Source organism: Gobio gobio, assembly GCF_949357685.1.
Source record: "Gobio gobio genome assembly, chromosome: 22".
NCBI classification, from domain to species: domain Eukaryota; kingdom Metazoa; phylum Chordata; class Actinopteri; order Cypriniformes; family Gobionidae; genus Gobio; species Gobio gobio.
The window spans coordinates 2,154,818-2,175,066 of record NC_137118.1 but is presented as its reverse complement, the minus strand read 5'-3'; the positions used below and the strand labels follow the sequence as shown (position 1 = coordinate 2,175,066).

The 20,249-nt window shown below is 38.8% G+C and overlaps 1 protein-coding gene across 1 annotated transcript in view; it reads left to right on the top strand.

The window, feature by feature from the left end:
• ryr1a (ryanodine receptor 1a (skeletal)) overlaps positions 1-20,249 on the top strand; it is a 262,797-nt gene that overhangs the window by 62,905 nt on the left and 179,643 nt on the right. Inside the window, exons 28-35 of the mRNA XM_079804711.1 lie at positions 404-578; positions 2,142-2,350; positions 4,576-4,934; positions 9,319-9,445; positions 9,518-9,678; positions 10,358-10,520; positions 16,955-17,041; positions 17,124-17,350. Coding sequence (XP_079660837.1) covers positions 404-578; positions 2,142-2,350; positions 4,576-4,934; positions 9,319-9,445; positions 9,518-9,678; positions 10,358-10,520; positions 16,955-17,041; positions 17,124-17,350 — 1,508 coding nt within the window. The remainder of the gene's footprint in view (positions 1-403; positions 579-2,141; positions 2,351-4,575; positions 4,935-9,318; positions 9,446-9,517; positions 9,679-10,357; positions 10,521-16,954; positions 17,042-17,123; positions 17,351-20,249) is intronic.

The following is a 20,249-nucleotide window of genomic DNA, read 5'->3' as shown; positions in this document are numbered from 1 at the left end:
GCTCAAATTGAACAACAATAATAGTGGGATAAAGTCGTTATTTTTGTTGTTTTTCCGCTCAAAAAGTATTTTCGTCGCATGATAGACTTAATACAGAGCCACTGTAGTCATTTGGACTCCTTAAATTACGTTTTTACTTACTATTCTGGGCCATCAAGTTTCATTCCCTCTGAAAGCCTATGGAGGAGTGAGACAGCTCTCAGATTTCATCAAAAATATACTAAATTATGTTCCGAAGATGAACGAAGGTCTTACATGGTTGGAACAACATGAGGGTGAGTAATTGCTGACAGAATTTTCAATTTTGGGTGAACTAACCCTTTAACATTATACACGTGTTTGTCACTTTTGATAATTTTAATGCTGAGTAAAACTTCACCCTTTTCCTGATTTTTACCCATAGGCTCAGCGCTGGCACATCGGGAATGAGCCGTTTGGCCGGGCGTGGCAGTCCGGAGACGTGGTGGGCTGCATGATCGACCTGACCGAGCAGAACATTATGTTCACTCTGAACGGAGAGATGCTCATCAGTGACTCTGGGTCGGAGATGGCCTTCAAAGACATTGAGATCGGAGAAGGTGACAGTCACACAGAGGAAGGATATCGAGATGTTATTCGGCTGTGAGATTTAAAGGGGTCATGAACTGGCTTTTTTTATTTTTTTATACTGTTATCTGAGGTCAACTTATGGCGTTTATGTGGTTTTTACATTCAAAAACATCATAATGAATAAGTAATAGGCTATTTTCTGCCTTGGTTTTGAGGCTCTCTGAGAAACACTAGTATTTGATGGGCGTGTCGAACTGAAGACTTGGAAGTAAACGCCCACGGCTAGGATTGGATAATATTTGCATATTTAATGAGCTTTAGCTACCGTCTGTCCCAGGAATCGTCTAGGGGAAATGCTCAGAGAACTGGCAAAATATCAAACAAACACTAAATCTCTCTCTCACACACACACACACACACACACACACACACACACGCGCGGGGAGACACACACACACACACACACACACACACACACACTCGCGCGGAGACACACACACATACACACACACACACACACACACTCGCGTGGAGAGACACACGCACACACACTCGCGCGGAGACACACACACATACACACACACTCGCGCGCAGAGACACACACATACACACACACTCGCGCGGGGAGACACTCACACTCGCGCGGAGACACACACACACACACACACACACACTCACGCGGAGACACACACACACACTCGCGCGGAGACACACACACACACTCGCGCGGAGACACACACATACACACACTCGCGCGGGGAGACACTCACACTCGCGCGGAGACACACACACATAAACACACACACACACACACACACACACATAAACACACACACACGCACACACATAAACACACACACACACACACACATAAACACACACACACACTTGCGCGGAGACACACACACACACACACACACACACTCGCGCGGAGACACACACACTCGCGGACACGGACACACTCTCACTCGCGCGGACACACACATAACGTTACAACAAGTCTCTCTACACATAATCAATACACAATCGTACACATATCAAACGATCTGTAACAATGCAATACTATCACGTATAAAAAACATGTTTTACTCACATAAGTGTGCTGCACCATTCCTGTCGGGTCCGATATAGAAGGCACAGCATTGTGTTTCAATCTCAATATGTCTGCAAATCCCCACGTGAGCTGGAACTTCATTAAAAATAAAGTTCAACCACATATTCCTAATATTAGGATCCGAGGGAAGCGACTGTGTTCTTCCACAACCAGGAATAGCAATATCGTGATATCCTCGGCATGTTTATTGCTGCTGGCTAGAGCAATCCGACCAGCTCCATGAGTCGGTGGGCGGGGCTACTTAATTGCACGTGCTTATTATTCTGTAGAGGCGGTGTTTCGTCGCACGATGACGTAAAGGTGAAGCACAAGATCGTTTTACGGGTCTGGTGTCTATAAAACCTTTTCTTTGACTAATAAGAAAGTTTTCAGCTCTGAAACTTACAGGATATTCTTATATTTGCCATGACCTCTTATATGTCAAAAGCTCAAGGGAAAGTTGATTCATCTTTAATAACATGTCTGTTGTCCTGGCCAGGCTTCATCCCTGTGTGCAGTTTGGGGATGTCCCAGGTGGGCCGGCTCAACCTTGGGCAGAACGTGAGCAGCCTGCGTTACTTCACCATCTGTGGCCTGCAGGAAGGCTTCGAGCCCTTCGCCATCAACATGAAGAGAGATATTACCATGTGGTTCAGCAAAAGCTTGCCCCAGTTTGTGCCTGTACCAACGGACCACCCTCATATCGAGGTAAAAACACACTGAACATGCTAATCTACACAGTTCTTTCTTTGTTTTTCTCAGGCCAGTGATGTTAGTAAACTAAAATGAGAACTGTTAAAAAAATTTCTGGAGCGCTGGATTGGGGATGAGTGAGCCGTGTTTTCCAGAGGTTAGATCAGCATCTGTTACACAGGACATCAGTTCTGACTGGATCTCTTCCCTAATCGTCCCTCCCTAACATTTACGTCTCGTTTTTATTTGTCGACGAAAATGACAGTTGATTTTCGTCATAGTTTTTGTCATCCAACACTAGTTTTTATTTAGTTATCGTCTCGTTTTCGTCAGTGAAAAAAGGTCTTTGACGAAAATTATGACACAAATTATTTGTCAACGAAATTAACACTGCTTTCCAGTTGAGTCAATGTAAACATTTAAAGGGATAGTTCACCCAAAAACGAAAATGTGATGTTTTTCTGCTTACCCCCAAGGCATCCAAGATGTAGGTGTCTTCGTTTCTTCAGTAGAACACAAATGAAGATTTTTAACTCCAACCGTTGCTGTGTGTCACTCATATAATGCTTGTCAATGGGGTCGAATTCTATTAGAGTAAAAAAAACATGGACAGACAACTTCAAATTAAACCCCGCGGCTCGTGACGACACATTGATGTCTTAAGACACGAAACGATCGGTTTCTGAGAGAAACTAACGGTATTTATGAAAATATATCACCTCATATCAGACGAATGTCTTCAGCTCTGCAGACTGCCATCACTTCCTGTGAGTGAGGTCAAAATTACAGCCGGGTCATAGATATATATATATACATAGATACCTCATTAGTGCCTGCGTGGATCATGGCGTGGATCGCTCGAATGAAGAATCTATGTATATATATCTATGACCCGGCCGCTATTTTGACCTCACACACAGGAAGTGATGGCAGTCTGTAGAGCTGAAGCGTTCGTCTGATATGAGGTGATATATTTGCATAAATACTGTTGGGTTTCTCTCAGAAACCGATCGTTTCGTGTCTTAAGACATCAATGTTTCGTCATGAGCCACAGGGTTTAATTTGAAGTTGTCTGTCCATGTTTTTTTTTTACTCTAATAGAATTCGACCCCATTGACAAGCATTATATGAGTGACACACAGCAACGGTTGGAGCTAAAAATCTTCATTTGTGTTCTACTGAAGAAACGAACACACCTACATCTTGGATGCCTTGGGGGTAAGCAGAAAAACATCACATTTTCGTTTTTGGGTGAACTATCCCTTTAAGTGCCACAGTCGTACTGACGGAAACACATTAACTTTCCATAGTCGCAGACACAAGGTTTAGAAAAAAAGCGAGTTTTAACTCAAAAGGTGATGTTATCGTTGTCTGTAGCCTACAGTGGGCAAACAGCTGTAATCTTGTGAGAAATGCCATACCTGGCAAAGGTTAATGTTGATTGAATGGCTAGTGACATCAACTGGACATTTCGTCACCTTTGTTTCCTTGTATATGATTGGTTTGAAGCCTTTTCTGTCGTCGCTAGAGTTAAAAAAATCGACATTGAAGTGGAAAAAATAAACGTTGTTTTTGCGTTTGGTGTGGAAGCACTCATTACACAAACAGCTGATCTAACAATAAAACCATCGCAGGAATTATCCGCTCATCAAAATCACGTCCACTGTGAAAGAACCTTTACTCACATGTTGTGGCGTTACTGTCGAGTCCATATGGTAAAAGTCTGCGGCGAAACTGCGACTGATTTCCCAAAGAATCCACAGTGAAATGTAGCGAACACAAATAAATAATGCTCAACTGAGACGTTCACATTGTTGAGAATAAATCAGCTCATTGCTAGCATTAGGATCCTTTGGAAGGTCATGTTATTTTTAGTCAGTTCGTCTCTCCTCGTCATCTCACTAACACTCCAGTGGGCGGGGCCAAAGCTGTGATGATGAAGTGGGCGTTGATCTTCTTCTGCAGAGGCGCTCTTTCACCATCTATTATAGGCTCATCCACAACGAGTCAGTCTCTGGGCTCGGGTGCAGTAAAAGCTGTTTTTGGACTAAGTTCTTATAATATGATGACCTCTAATGTGTCAAAAACTCAAGGAAAATTTGATTTCTCAGTTCATGACCCCTTTAAAAAGCTAATAAAAATGGCAAAAACACATTACCAACATACTAAAAATGAATAAAGGCTATAATAGGATATAGATAGTACTAAAACAACACTTTCTTCGTTGATTTCTTCAATAGGTGTCCCGTGTGGATGGAACGGTGGATAGCGCCCCCTGTCTGAAACTGACTCATAGGACATTTGGATCTCAGAACGCCAACACAGACCTTCTGTTCTTTAGACTCAGCATGCCCATTGAATTCCACGAAACCTTCAAGGTGCCAGTGGGCGCTTCGCCCCTGACCCGAACCCTCACCATCCCTGAGGATGAGGCTCTTGAGGTGGACCCCGAATCTGAGTTTGAGCTCCTGAAGAAGTCGGCCACTCGTAAGGAGCAAGATGAGAAAGAGAAAGAGCCTTCCGTCCCTAAAGAGCTTCCTGGCAGCAAAGAGAGTGAAAACGAGAAGGACACCGCCACAGAGAAGAGCAAAAAGAGAGGGTGAGAGATGCAAGAGTTTATCTGGAGTCTTGTGTTCTGATTCAGAAAACCGTCACCTATTTTTAATTTAGTCTTAGTTTTGTGCCAAATGTCCTTGTTAGTTTTAGTCATATTTAGTCATTCACATATCTTTTTTTTGTTAGTCAAGTTTTAGTCGACTAAAAGTCTCGTCATTTTAGTCTAGTTTTAGTCAAAGGAAAACTCAATATATCGTGTGGCAAAATAATTTACATAAAATATATATAACCTGCATAATGTATGTGCACAACAGCACAGCTAACTGGATGATTTACAGCACAGATGCCTAAAATCAGCATTAGCTTATGAGACGATGGGCACAAATATCGATTTCGATCTTGATTCAGTATCAGTTCATATGTATATATCCTACTGTACATAAGGAAACATAAGTTTGCCTTTTAGCATTATTTTAAACTCTTTTTGGGGTTAAATTATATTTGCTTGCATTCTTTACTATTCACTATTATTATTAAAATGTCATAAATTTCACAAATAAGTCAGCAGTTATGATCTGCAATACTTTTTTGAGCAACTAGACACATGTATATTTATTAAAGAGCCATACAGGTACCAGGAATGGCATTACAAATGATTTTTTGTATTTTTCCAGCCACAAAATGACTCTAATTTGCCTCTTTGCAGTGGAAGTCTCTATTTTAACCTTAATTAATACACTAATTGTAAAATAAATAATACAAATATTAGAAGAAAAATGTTTTAAGTGGTCATTAATGGACATAATTATTGCACAAATAGTATTTAGTACCAAAAGATCTCCTCAAAATATACAATAAATATTATTGAACTAAAATATAGGATATTTATTTTAAAAATAGTTAAAGTGTATGGTCACATTTGACCACCAATGAGTATAAGTGTGACTGATTAGTAAGAAATACCTGAGGGCTAAATACAAGAAAAACATTAATATAAACAATGTTGATCTCCATCACTCTCCATAATATAATGATACTGTAAATATGGTTGACGTAATAATCAATGCACACTATGCTGTAGTGTTTACCAGAACCTGCTGTAAACTCCTGTATAGTGAAGCTGTTGTGTGTCCGCTTCAGCCATTCACATGTACTGACACAGCGCTAGAAGTATTGAGCGCTCCGGGAACCATGTGACCACACGCCGCGAGATGATAGGCTGGCAGAGAGCTATACTTGAGCAACAGCGCAAACTCTTTCGGAATATTTTGAACAGCTGAATATTCATCTCATGATGAAAAAGTAGAGACGATTGTAGACAAAAATGAAGAGAGATTTTATCTTAGTTTTTATTTTAAGCAAAACATTTTAGTCTCGTCTTTTTTTTGTCAACAATAATGCATGTTAATTTAGTCTTAAGCCCTATTCTCACAGGATTAGTTTTATCTGGGGACCTCGTGTGATTTAGAAATTACTCCCCACATCTGAGTTTTGCGTGGCACATTCGCACGGGATGAGCAAGCCTGTGATTTTACTCAAATTTACCGACTTATCTCCCGGATATGATGTCAAGACTTGTAAAGGTTTTTTCGTTATAGATATAGCTGTATGAAATTATAAACAGTCGTATCGATATCATTTTGATTGTTTTATAGTAATAAAAATAATTTAGTTCAGTTAGAGAACAGACGCTACAATTAAAAACTGAACTGAGCAATAATAACAATATACGGCGGAAGATTCAGTTTCAAAGCTAAATGTAAAAGCGCCCTTTTAAGCGAGTTTGTCATTGTCCTGTTCTGTTTTTGTGTTTTTCATTATGAATAATATTAAACACACCATTCAAGCAATTTACTCCCAAATTGGTGCTCATTCTAAAGTGAAAGTATAACGGTGCGCATTATATGCAGCCATAGCTCCATTCTTCGTGAAAGATAAAGATAAAAATGCGCACAGGAAACAAAAACCTTGCAAAAATGATAAACGATCCGCCTAATCCTGGCTAAATCACAGATGCCGATTCATACGGCACTAATATTATCACAGGACCTCGGTGTTCGGCGAAATATGGTAATTTGCGGGGGAATTTTTACTTTACAAATTACAGACATGGCCGATTCGCACTGGATTAAGATCACAGACATTCTCTGCAATTATTACAAATCACCAGAGGTCTCCAGATAATACTAATCCCGTGCGGATAGGGCGTTTTCACACCTGAAAGTCCGAACCGAAGTTCATGTTTTGATACATTCGGTTAGTTTTGGTTTGCTTTCGCATTGACATCATGCGAGTGCACTAAAGATCTGAACATGACACACTTGTGTCCACTCGTCTTCATCATGTGGCATCTGGACTGTGATTGGTTTGTAAACGGACGTGCGTCTGACGCGTCTTTGACAAGAATGAATGAACGGACGTATATCGTTGCCACTATTGAACAGTTGCATTGCTGGACTATTTTCTTTTCGTTACGTTTAAAAGTGGACATTTCAAGCTTTATATTCACATATTTCTCATGTTTGTGAGACGGTATCTGCTGAGTTTGGGTTTATTTGAGACGCTCCAGTTCATGTGTAAAGCATGTGATCGCTCCCGCGATTATTGTCTGCTATAGACTATTTGCTTCTTATTTATTAAATCCAGGCAATTATCTGATGAAACGTTAATTAAAATTAACATACAATAATACAAAACGAAATTCACATTAAAGAAAGGCTTTCTAAGCCAAATCATACAAAATTTAGTTCAAAATCATTTCTGACCTTCTGTCTTCTGACATATTGCGCATCTTTTCACTTTTCATAATCAATATAGCCGAGATGAAATTTAAAAATAACATGATAATATTTAAACATAAACAGGAACTTCCTGTAAATGCTCTGAAAGTACGAACCGTACAGAAAATGCTTTCACGGCGGAAGATTCAGTTTCAAAGCTAAATGTAAAAGTGCCCATTTAAGCGAGTTTGTCATTGTCCTGTTCTGTTTTTGTGTTTTTCATTATGAATAATATTAAACACACCATTCAAGCAATTTACTCCCAAATTGGTGCTCATTCTAAAGTGAAAGTATAACGGTGCGCATTATATGCAGCCTAGCTCCATTCTTCGTGAAAGATAAAGATAAAAATGCGCACAGGAAACAAAAACCTTGCAAAAATGATATACGATCCGCCTAATCCTGGCCAAATCACAGATGCCGATTCACACGGCACTAATATTATCACAGGACCTCGGTGTTCGGCGAAATATGGTAATTTGCGGGGGAATTTTTACTTTACAAATTACAGACATGGCCGATTCGCACTGGATTAAGATCACAGACATTCTCTGCAATTATTACAAATCACCAGAGGTCTCCAGATAATACTAATCCCGTGCGAATAGGGCGTTTTCACACCTGAAAGTCCGAACCGAAGTTCATGTTTTGATACATTTGATACATTCGGTTAGTTTTGGTTTGGTTTCACATTGCCATCATGCGAGTGCACTAAAGATCTGAACATGACACACTTGTGTCCACTCGTCTTCATCATGTGGCATCTGGACTGTGATTGGTTTGTAAACGGACGTGCGTCTGACGCGTCTTTGACAAGAATGAATGAACGGACGTATATCGTTGCCACTATTGAACAGTTGCATTGCTGGACTATTTTCTTTTCGTTAAGTTTAAAAGTGGACATTTCAAGCTTTATATTCACATATTTCTCATGTTTGTGAGACAGTATCTGCTGAGTTTGGGTTTATTTGAGACGCTCCAGTTCGTGTGTAAAGCATGTGATCGCTCCTGCGATTATTGTCTGCTATAGACTATTTGCTTCTTATTTATTAAATCCAGGCAATTATCTGATTAAACGTTGATTAAAATTAACATACAATAATACAAAACGAAATTCACATTAAAGAAAGGCTTTCTAAGCCAAATCATACAAAATTTAGTTCAAAATCATTTCTGACCTTCTGACATATTGCGCATCTTTTCACTTTTCATAATCAATATAGCCGAGATGAAATTTAAAAATAACATGATAATATTTAAACATAAACAGGAACTTCCTGTAAATGGTCTGAAAGTACGAACCGTACAGAAAATGCTTTCACACTAGAAACGAACCGAGCCTTTGTTCAGTTTGATCCGCACTGAGACGACCTCTTTTCGTCGGACCAAATTTCGTCTATGCTGTCGTGGTCAGTGGAGGTTTCACACCTGTAGTTTTGATTCGGACCAAACTGAAAAGTCAGAAAATCCGGACCAAACAAAGTGTGTGTGAAAACGCCCTCAGTCAGCGTTTTTGGACATTGGTGCAGTCTCGTCATCGTCTCGTCTTAGTCATGGAAAAAAAGGTTGTTGACAAACATATTTAGTCTCATCTCGTCTGACGAAATTAACACTATTCAGAAATGACAGGATATCTGTGATTCCCAGGTTTTTTTCCAAGGCGAAGAAGGCCGCGTTCACCCAACCACCGGTGGTTCCAGCGATGCCTCGTCTGATGGAGGACGTCGTCCCTGATGATCGAGACGATGCGGATATCATCTCAAACACAACCACCGTATGGAGGAAATCTCCCTTACTAAATATCTGTGTAACTAAATAATGCTTGACCTTCTTTTCTTCCCTCCAGTATTATTACTCAGTCCGAGTATTTGCCGGACAGGAGCCCAGTGGAGTTTGGGCAGGCTGGGTCACTCCGGACTACCACCTGTACGACCCACACTTTGATCTGGTTAAAGTCCGAAATGTAACCGTAACGGTTGGGGACGACAAAGGCAACATTCATGACAGGTAACACAGTTCATTTTCCACCAGAATATCACTATTAGAGTAGGGAAGCACACTTAAAGCTGCACTATGTAACATTTTTTCAGTAAAATATCCAGAAATTACTAGGCTAGTGTTACATATTTTGTTCAATTGAGTACTTACAATATCCCAAATGTTTCCGACTATTTGTAAATTGTGAGAAATTGCTATTGCGTGTGAGGGCGTGGCTTGTTGATGACATCATATCTGCGTTCCCCCCGGTTTGCGGTTTTATTCTGCAAACTTTATTTCAAACTGAAATGGGGGGCCGCAAAGGAGTGACAGGGGGTCTGTGGAAAAGTCTAAAGAAAAAACTCTTAACTCTTATTTAAAATATGACAATGATGAAAACGAAATTGTTTTTTATCTACAATTTTAAGTGCTTGTTTGTGTAGTAATTCTAATGGTTTTAAAACAAGGGAATGTGTATTAGCTTGTCAAACAATATGTGATATGAGAAACAATCATAGAGTGAAAATATACCTTTGCAGCCTCATTTGATAAATCTAAAATTTACCAAGTTAAATTTAAACTTTTTGCAAACCTTTTTTATGTGGGTTTTAAAACCAAAGCAGAAGTCCAGATGTACCCCTAGGGTTTTATATTCTGAAACAACTTCCACCCACGTTTCAGCACAAGTCTCTTTTCCTGCTTTCGTCAGTGTAAAACGCAGCAACTGCTACATGGTGTGGGGCGGAGAATTCAGCAGCTCGCAGCAAACGCGCATCAGCCAGGAGGACTTTGTGATTGGCTGCTTGGTGGACCTGGACACAGGACTGATGACCTTTACAGCCAATGGGAAAGAGATCAACGCTTTCTACCAGGTGAGATAAAATGGCCAAGGTGAATTAGGTTTCACAAGGAACTAGGTACGTTTGCTGTAGAGTGGAGAAAGCTAACATTTGACATCCTAATTTCCTAAATATCACCATCATTTATGTCTATTTAATGTGACATTAAAGGGTAAGTTCACCCAAAAAGGTAGCCTGGGAAAACCCAGACAACTTCCGGCAAATTTAGATTTGCTCTGCAAGTAGTCTGGCAAAGAGTCCATTCAAACCCATTTCTAAACCCCAGAAATCGAGGCACCAATCAGAAACGTTGGGGCGGGCTTTACACGATGACGACAGCGCAGCGACGTTGAAGCAGATTTGCAGCTGCTGTGGAGCATCACTCGTTCGAATCAGCTATCGCGTCTGTTTTAAGCGATTTAAACTTCTCCTTTTCGTTAAAACCCGAGCAAAGAACAACACTCGAAGCCTTTATATCTAAAAAAGATGTTATCGCTGTTTTACCGACTGGATTCGGCAAAAGTCGTGTGGAAAAACGAATGGGTCTTAGCAAGAGCCCTCTGGTAGTGTTAATGTTTTACAAAATATAGTTTTAAGTCCTTTTCAGGAGTGAATGAAGTTGTTTAAAGCTCAAATCTGTGGTTTATTTATAAAGAGAGCGCCTTTTTTAAAATTTGATCTGCCGTTTTCGGAGTTGTGAGCTCCAGTGGTTCAGCGGCGCTCAAACGATTATTGAGCCCGTCGAGAGGCGCCTTTCCTCGGCCAGTCCTTCTGCCGTCTGCCGCTGGCTCTGATGTCCTGTAGTGGTTAAACCGTCTCGTCTTGTGTAGATCTAACGGCTGATCTTTGCTCTCATTAATCTATAATTTGTTCCTAGACAGATCGTTTTATCTGAGGGCAAAGTGAAGTTTCATAACTTTATATTTTTAAGATATTAAACTTAACCGTTAGTCTCCTGGCGCTGACTTTGACTGAATTGCTTTATTTATTGTATAGCTTCTTATACCTTTTACTTATACTTGTATAATTGCTATTGATGATCACACATAAACTGACATTTAACAAAAAGAGACTGGGTTGTGTTTTGTGTCATATTTAATTTATTACAGTGATAATCATAGCCTATATTATGTGTGTGTGTTTTTTTTAATGTAAACGAAAAGAGGCTGGGTTTTTTATATTTCGTTTTGTTATAAACATGCATTGAAGATAATATGCATTGCGTGCACTACATATACAAATATATACTGAGTGATGCTGTCAAGAGCATAGTAGGCGGACTAGTGTCCTCCCGTCCTCGGGAGTTCGTTCTCCGGAGTCAAACTTGGTAAGTCACGGACGCAAGTCAGAAGTTCGCGTACGAAATATGTCATAAAACACCACTGCCTCATTTCATAAAAAAATAAAAATTAAACATAATAATAATAGCCACACGAATGTGGTTCAGGCAATGCGTAGCTAGGCCTACATTGGTTATCTTATATATTTATAATAAAACGAAGTATAAAACACCCTGCCTCTTTTTGTTTACATTTTAAAAATAATATATTAAACATTAATATGTGGTTTAGGTAAGGTGACCAGATTTCTGAAATGGAAACCGGGGACATTTCCTATTTGAGAACACAAGTACAGACAAGAACGAATATTGATAAACGGCCAGTCAGATGTTTCTCCGTCGCTCTGCATACGTCATCTCCCTCATCGCTCTGATTGGTTTTAGGTCTATCCAATTGCACCGAGAGGCATTTGAGCGTCGTCCGTTGGTGACGCCCCTTTGGAAATGATTTGTCTATGAAGCTTTGCCAGACCATAACTCAGTTACTACTGAGAATGGTCTGGTTTTAACCAGGCTACCAAAAAGGTGAATTCTGTCATTAATTCCTCATGTCGCTCAAACCCGTCAGACTTTCGTTCATCTTCAGACACAAATGAAGATATTTCTGATGAGATCTGAGAGCTCTCTGACCCCTCCATAGACAGAAACGCCCACTTTCAAGCTCCAGAAAGGAAGTAAAGACATGGTTAAAATAGTCATGTGACTCCAGTGGTTTAGCTTTAATGTGATGAAGAGATGAGAATACTTTATTCATCAATCTCTTCTCGTCTGTGTCAGTCTCTTACGCTGTTGACGTAGTTAACACAGTGCAGAGTTTCCGGGTTCTACACCAGAACCAAACCCTGTAAAAAAAGATGGACGACGCACCTTCACTCTCTTCTATTGAAGTAAGTGAAGCCGTCAGTGTTCAAATAAGGCGCTGACATCTTGGAGCCGCGATATGAAGGTCCTGCCACACTCCCGCCGGCTTATCAATGACTTTTTGTGAAATAAACAGTTATGAAAATGTAGAAATTAAAGCTCAAATCTCCTCCCGAAGTTCCCGAAAATGTCTAAAATGTCACACCCCCGTTTTAATAGCGTACTAACTAAAACTAAACTTATTTAACCCCTTGCCTGTCACCCCCCCCCCCCCCCCCCATTTTGGCAAGAAGGGCATTTTGACATACCCCATATAAAAGGGCTGCTGCTCGCATTATTATTATTATTTCTGAATATACACATAAGTAATATATATCTAGAAAGCCAACGCTTAAGAGTTTACAATTCAAGACTTACTCAGACGAGTTATTAATATGGAGATATATAGGCTCAAAAATTAAACCTAAAATAAAACATATTAATAATATATTTTTAAATGTATAAAAATATTATGTGAATGTAGTAAAACAACTAAAGTGAAGCCACAAGTGTGGTCATGCTTCATTTCAAATCTGAGGATGAAATCTCTAAAATTACGTGCATGTATGTGAGCACAAATAAAAAGGAGAAGAGGTGACTGGCTTTTGATTCTTGTTAATGTTTTATTCAAAATATTGTTCATTACAGATCGATTATTTTGCACTCCTGACATAGATTAAGAAATGAATGTCACTGCAACCTTGTTTTATCATAAACAGTGGTCAAATAACGAAGCTGGACGCTTTAATCTTTATAATTATACCAAGTTTTTCCAGATGAAGTTCGAGTGTGATGTTTTAACGTGCAGTGAATGTTGAAGGACAGTAATCTGGGGCCGTCGGCGATCTTTGACTGCAAAGGGGTTAAAGAATGAATACTTGAAATGACCATATTCGGAAAACATTTATTTGAAGTGTGATTTGATTGTTTAGTTTGTCTCGCGTCCCATTCGATTACATGGAGGGGGCGGGGTTTATGAGCTATACTGCATCCAGCCACCAGGGGGCGATCGAGACGCTTTGGCTTCACTTTTCAGGATTGTGTGGCACCAGTGTTGCCAACTTAGCAATTTTGTTGCTAGATTTAGCAACTTTTCAGACTACCTTAGCAACTTCTGGAAAGTGACTCTAATCCAAACAACACACGTACAAGCTAGCTCAATAGGCCGAGCGGTTCATTCATAATTCCTTAAGATTGCTGTGTAAATGTGGAAATCGCTGTAAAAACCGGAAGATCATTTAGGCAGGGCTCGACATTAACGCTTGTCCGGGACAAGTGGATTTTTTGAAGGGGCAAGTGAAAAACAATTTTACTTGCCCGACGCACAAGTATCCTGGTTAAAACGTCAAAACAAAAAATAACTAGGGAATCACCAAAGTGCAATAATGATTCTGCATCAGTGTAAGTGGAGATCGATAGTGGATAATAAAAAACTAACTGACGTTGGTTGAGCTGTTGATGCTCGCGCAGCCTCTCGAGGAGAAAATCAAAAACAAATGAGCGCCGCTCACACACAGAAACTCAGTTAACATACACAGTTAAAATTGTGGTTTTTATATTTATAACATATGATACAGTTAAGCAACATTACACTAACAAGAGTGCTGTTTTCCTGAATTCCATCAGGACTGAAAATGACACTGATTTCATACGCCAGTTCCATTAACAATTATTTAACATTAAGTCACTTATATTTTAGATGCAATATGGACTGTTTTTGTTCTATTTCAGCAGCGAAAATAGTTCCAAACAAATATCACAGCAGAACCGTAACACATCTCACAGCATCAGTGTGTGTTAGTGAATGATTCAGCGTTTTAATGAATCGGTTGAATCAAAGATTCAATGGCCTATTCGTAAACGACCGCCAAATTCTTGAATGAATCAACCGTTTCACTGAATCGACTCAATGACTCGCTCATTCAGACGGTCACATGCTGCCACCTACTGGTGCTTTAGTTTCATCTTTCCCACATTTCTTATTTATTCAAAAATATTTAAAATAATCTCATAACATTATTTAGTGCAATTGTAATTTTTCAGTGTAAATGATTTAATTTGATTGCTAACAGCCTATAGTATCTTATTCTAATTTAATTTATAGATCAAATTTAAGAATATAAAAGGAAAGCTGAAGCATATCCTATATTTAATAAGATTATGGAAAAATGCCCTTTCTAAAAAGGTACAAATATGACAAATATGCAGATTTAAATATGTCAAAGCTGATTAAACACTGGTGAGAATATTGCTTTAGAATAGATTATATTTACAAAAAAAATCCGGACAAGCAAATGTTTTACTCGGACAAGTGAATGACAGATTTACAAGCGTGTGAACAGGCTTAATGTCGAGCCCTGATTTAGGTAGCATATTTATGGAGCCCTGCATATGACATGCAGGAAAAAAACTAGTAGGCTAAATCGTGCACACGATTTATAAATCGAGGGAACAAATGAGTAAATTGTGTGGACGGTTTAGCAAATCGAAGGAACATATTTGTAAATTTTGCGCACAATTTACTTTTTTTTTTCTTGCACGTCATGTGTGGGGCTCGATCCGTACATATTAACTAACACATTGCTTTAATTTATTTGACAAACAAATCTAAATTAGCATATCAAATAATATCTACGCGTTACATAATGGCATAGTTTTGCCTTGCGATTACGCAATGACGTCACAACGTCATTTAGCAACTTTTAGCAACAACTCGATCTGCCTTTAGCAACTTCCCCTGAAAATTTGTTGGCAACAGTGTGTGGCACACTTGGTCACGTGATGCACTGTGTTTACTACATCAACAGCGTAGGAGACTGACATTGAAGAGATTGATGAATAAAGTCATTATTTGTGTTTGTTTTGCACACTAAAGTATGTCTTTACTTCCTTTCTGGCCCTTGAAAGTGGGCGTTGCTGTCTATGGAGGGGTCATAAAGCGATCAGATTTAATCAGAAATATCTTCATTTGTGTCTGAAGGTGAACGAAGGTCTGAATGGTTTGGAAAGACATGAGGGAGAGGGATTTCATTTTTGGGTGAACTACCCCTTTAAAGAGCACCTATTATGGCATTTAAAATGTTCCAAATATTGTTTTAGAAGTCCCCAACAACAGTTTTGCATGCATGCAATGACAAAAAAGACTTTAGTTTTCTTATAATATGCATTTATTTTGACCTGTTTTGACAGCGATTCTCAAATGATTCCTTTAGTGATTCACTTTTCAAACCCCGCCTTTACGTGACGCTAATCTGCGGTGATTGGTCCGATGACCCAGTCAGTTGTGATTGGTTTAGTCTGTGCAGATATTTTCGGAAACGGAACGCCCATCAAAGTCTTATAGTGACAGTAATTTGTTAATATGTGTCAGGAGTTATGAATATGAAAACCGCGTCGGAACCGTTTGATTGTAATATGAGGTTCAGCTGATCTCATTCATAAAAAAACTCCTCTATTCTCCTCACGAAGACTCGCGACAAATCAACATCCCTCAGGGCTTTTAGTTCAAAAGTGTGCAGATGAGGAGAAATATTGATAGATTCTCATATGTCTGTGTCAAATTTCTAAACAGAGGAGTATTTTTTTATTCAATACTTCCTCAAAATGCGCAGATGTAGCCTAATCATGAGCGATTGAGTCTCTTATGTGTTGTTTTCAGCTCATCCTGGCAGCCGGAGGGCGCTCTGAGCACATGTAGTCCATATATCGTACAGATAGACGAAGAAGATACCATGTGCCATAATAGAAGTCCATAATAAAAGCTTCCTGAGATCGCGAAACATGCAAATAGAGACATTTGAAGACTAATAAACACACAATCGCGACGATGTATGGTTTGTCTTCAAGCCACTTAGTCTTCAGATGCTCATTTTGGGCAGATGTAAAGTTTGCTTTTGAGTCGCACTTCAGAACTCAGCGTCTCGTCGCCATGATGTTTTCTAGTTTTCACTGGCGTCTTGGAGCGCAATAAGTGGGCGTATCGTATTCAAATAACTTGATAAGTTGACGTCATCTAGTCAGAGAAAAAGCTTCGGTCTTCTAACGATTCTTAAAAATGACTCAGTCGACTCTTACTTTTGAAAGAAAATAACTATATATACGGTGCACTGTCATATTTCAAACTTTGCAGGATGTTTTTGTTCACTTAGATCTATGTTACACTCTACATGAAAGGTAAATTTCAAAATTCCATGATAGGTGCTCTTTAAGTGGTTTCTCTGTGTTCCAGGTGGAGCCCAACACGAAGCTCTTCCCTGCTGTGTTTTGTTTGCCATCAAGCCAGAACATGTTACAGGTGGAACTCGGCAAACTAAAGGTCAGTGCCTTTTGTTGTTGTACAAACATTGACATAAAGTGTTCGTTATTCATATCCTTCTTTTCCCCACACTTTCATCCAGAACATAATGCCCATCTCTGCGGCCATGTTCCGCAGCGACCACAAGAACCCGGTCCCGCAGTGTCCGCCCCGGCTAGATGCCCAGATGTTGACACCTGTCATATGGAGTCGGATGCCCAATCACTTCCTGGATCCTGAAACTGGCCGTGTGAGTGAGCGGCAGGGCTGGAAGGTGCAGTGCATGGAGCCTCTCATTATGATGGCGTTGCACATTCCTGAAGAAAACAGGTATTAGTGTGGAAATATCGCCTGCTTATGTCATTAGAAATGAGAAAAACGTCCATTGATCCAGTGTTAATTTTGTTGACGAATAATTTTCGTCATAATTTTCGTCAACGACCTTTTTTCACTGACGAAAATTAGATGATAACCAGAGGTGGACAGCAACGAAGTACATTTACTTGAGTACTGTACTTAAGTACACTTTTTGAGTATCTGTACTTTACTGAAGTTTTATTTTTTCGGGAAACTTTTACTTTAACTTCACTACATTTGAAAGAAAAATATCGTACTTTTTACTCCACTACATTTCTATCAAGGTCCTCGAAGTCAAAAGTTGTTTCTGTAGCAGCTTTGCAAGTCAGTGGATGATTTTTTTTCTTCTTTAAAAGTGTTTTTTTTTTTTTTGCAAAATGTAAATGTCTGGGAGAAAGAGAAGCGCAGACATATGGATGATGAAAGAGCTCAGTTCAGTCTGGTTTTTGTGTCTCTGAGATGCCAGAGCACGAGCACTGAATAGAGCTTTCTTTTGTGTTTTTTTCGCACTTAAACAGACCAATACACACAAAATGTCAATTTTCATTTTGGAAAGTATTCACGTAAACAAAGTTGATTATGTCTTAAGTGAACGTAAACAGTTGGGGGAATATCGGATGTGTATCAGTGTGTGGGATTTGTGTATTCTCCCTTAAAGTGACAGCAGCTTTGTAAAGAGCTTTGTAACTTTTAAGTATTTAAATTAGTTCAAGGTGGTCGTATGCTAGCATGTCGGATGGAGCATCACTGAAGGGCTTAAACCACCGTGCATTTATACAACAATGCAACAATAATAAAATAATGCATTGACATAAAAAAGGAAATTTACTTTTGATACTTAAGTACTTTTAAAAGCAAGTACTTCTGTACTTTTACTTAAGTAAAAATAGTTTTTTACAACTTTCACTTGTAACAGAGTAATATTTGACCAGTAGTACTTTTACTTTCACTTGAGTAATGGAGTTGTGTACTTTGTCCACCTCTGATGATAACTAAATAAAAACTAGTGTTGCATGACAAAAACTATAACGAAAATCAACTGTCATTTTTGTCAACAAATAAAAACGAGACGAAAATGTTAGTGAGGGTCGATTAGGGAAGAGATCTAGTCAGAGCTGATGTCCTGTGTAACAGATGCGCACATTTGATCTGAACTGATCTAACCGCTGGAAAACACACAAACATCCTCAATCCAGCTCTAGAGCGGCTCAATCAATCAATAACACACACACACACACCCCCAATCCAGCTCTAGAGCGGCTCAATCAATCAATAACACACATTTATGCCAGACAATTGTTTCTGAACTAATGCTGATGAATAATGACAGTGTTTACTTTACGATGTTTATATAGTCATGTGTTTTAGACGGTATCAATGTATATTTTATCTCATCTGAATGTGAATGAGCTCATGTAACTGCAATAAAGGCGCAGACCTTTCAAAATAAGAGTCCCGGTGTATTTCCAGCTGGTTTATAATTAAAAGTCCCGCATTATATATTCATTTTTACTTGCACAATAAACTATATTTAATTTAATTCCCATTTAATTCATAGTCAGGAGGAAAGACCAGTATTTAAATGTACAGTATGTATTCAATAAAGTATCAGGGTTATAATAGTTCACTAAAACTAGGGATGCTCCGATCAGGATTTTTGCTGCCGATACCGATCCCGATTCCAATGCTTCACTGATTTGTAAACTCTCTGATCACTGTTAACCTTTTTTCCAAAAAAAAAAAAAAAAACTATAGATGTTGCCTTTATTATATTTTTATGGTAATTGTAATGTAACTATTGTTTTAACAGGGTATTAAATAATCACAAAAATTATTCATTATACAGTGAACATTTTAATATGCCTTTTAAATGGGGTTTCTGCATAACACTATGCATATCAGGTTACTTTAAGTACATTTTTTTTTATCCAAATAGAAAAACTTAGAAAATACAGCCCTATTAAGTAACTTAATAGGGCTGTATTTTCTATGTTTTTGTATTTGGATAAATAAAAAAAAATCTGTATTTATTTTAATATTAATTTATTTAAATGTTTTAATTTATTTCACATCCTGCCCAATGATGTTCTTAAAACAATGTTGATATTGAAGGCTATAAAAAAATACAGTGAATGTAATGCAGGCATGTATTAATAATTTAGTTTTTTAATTCACTGAACTAAAAATTAAAATAAAAACAAAAGCATATTAGCCTAAATATGATTACCCAATTATAATGGTCACTTCCATAAATGCATACTTATAGGTTTAAAAATCTACATATGGCACATTGTCTAACAACAAATATTTTAGAAATATGTATATTTTAGTCAGAATTATTGCGTTCTATTGCGCTCCGTCTGTTTGGCGCGGATGCGCGCGGCGGCTTTGCGGAAGTCTGAATTTTAGCGGAGATTCGCAAAAACAACAAAAATAACGACTTTATCCCACTATTATTGTTGTTCAATTTGAGCCTCTGACGAGTGTTTGCGGGAGTGCCACGACGCATGCGCGAGAACTGAGATTACGGCGTTCTTCTTCTTCTTCTACTGAAAGAGTGAGCAGCCAGTATCAAGTAGTAGTAGAAGAAGAACGCCGTAATCTCAGTTCTCGCGCATGCGTCGTGGCACTCCCGCGAACTCTCGTCAGAGGCTCAAATTGAACAACAATAATAGTGGGATAAAGTCGTTATTTTTGTTGTTTTTCCGCTCAAAAAGTATTTTCGTCGCATGATAGACTTAATACAGAGCCACTGTAGTCATTTGGACTCCTTAAATGACGTTTTTACTTACTATTCTGGGCCATCAAGTTTCAGTCCCTCTGAAAGCCTATGGAGGAGTGAGACAGCTCTCAGATTTCATCAAAAATATAC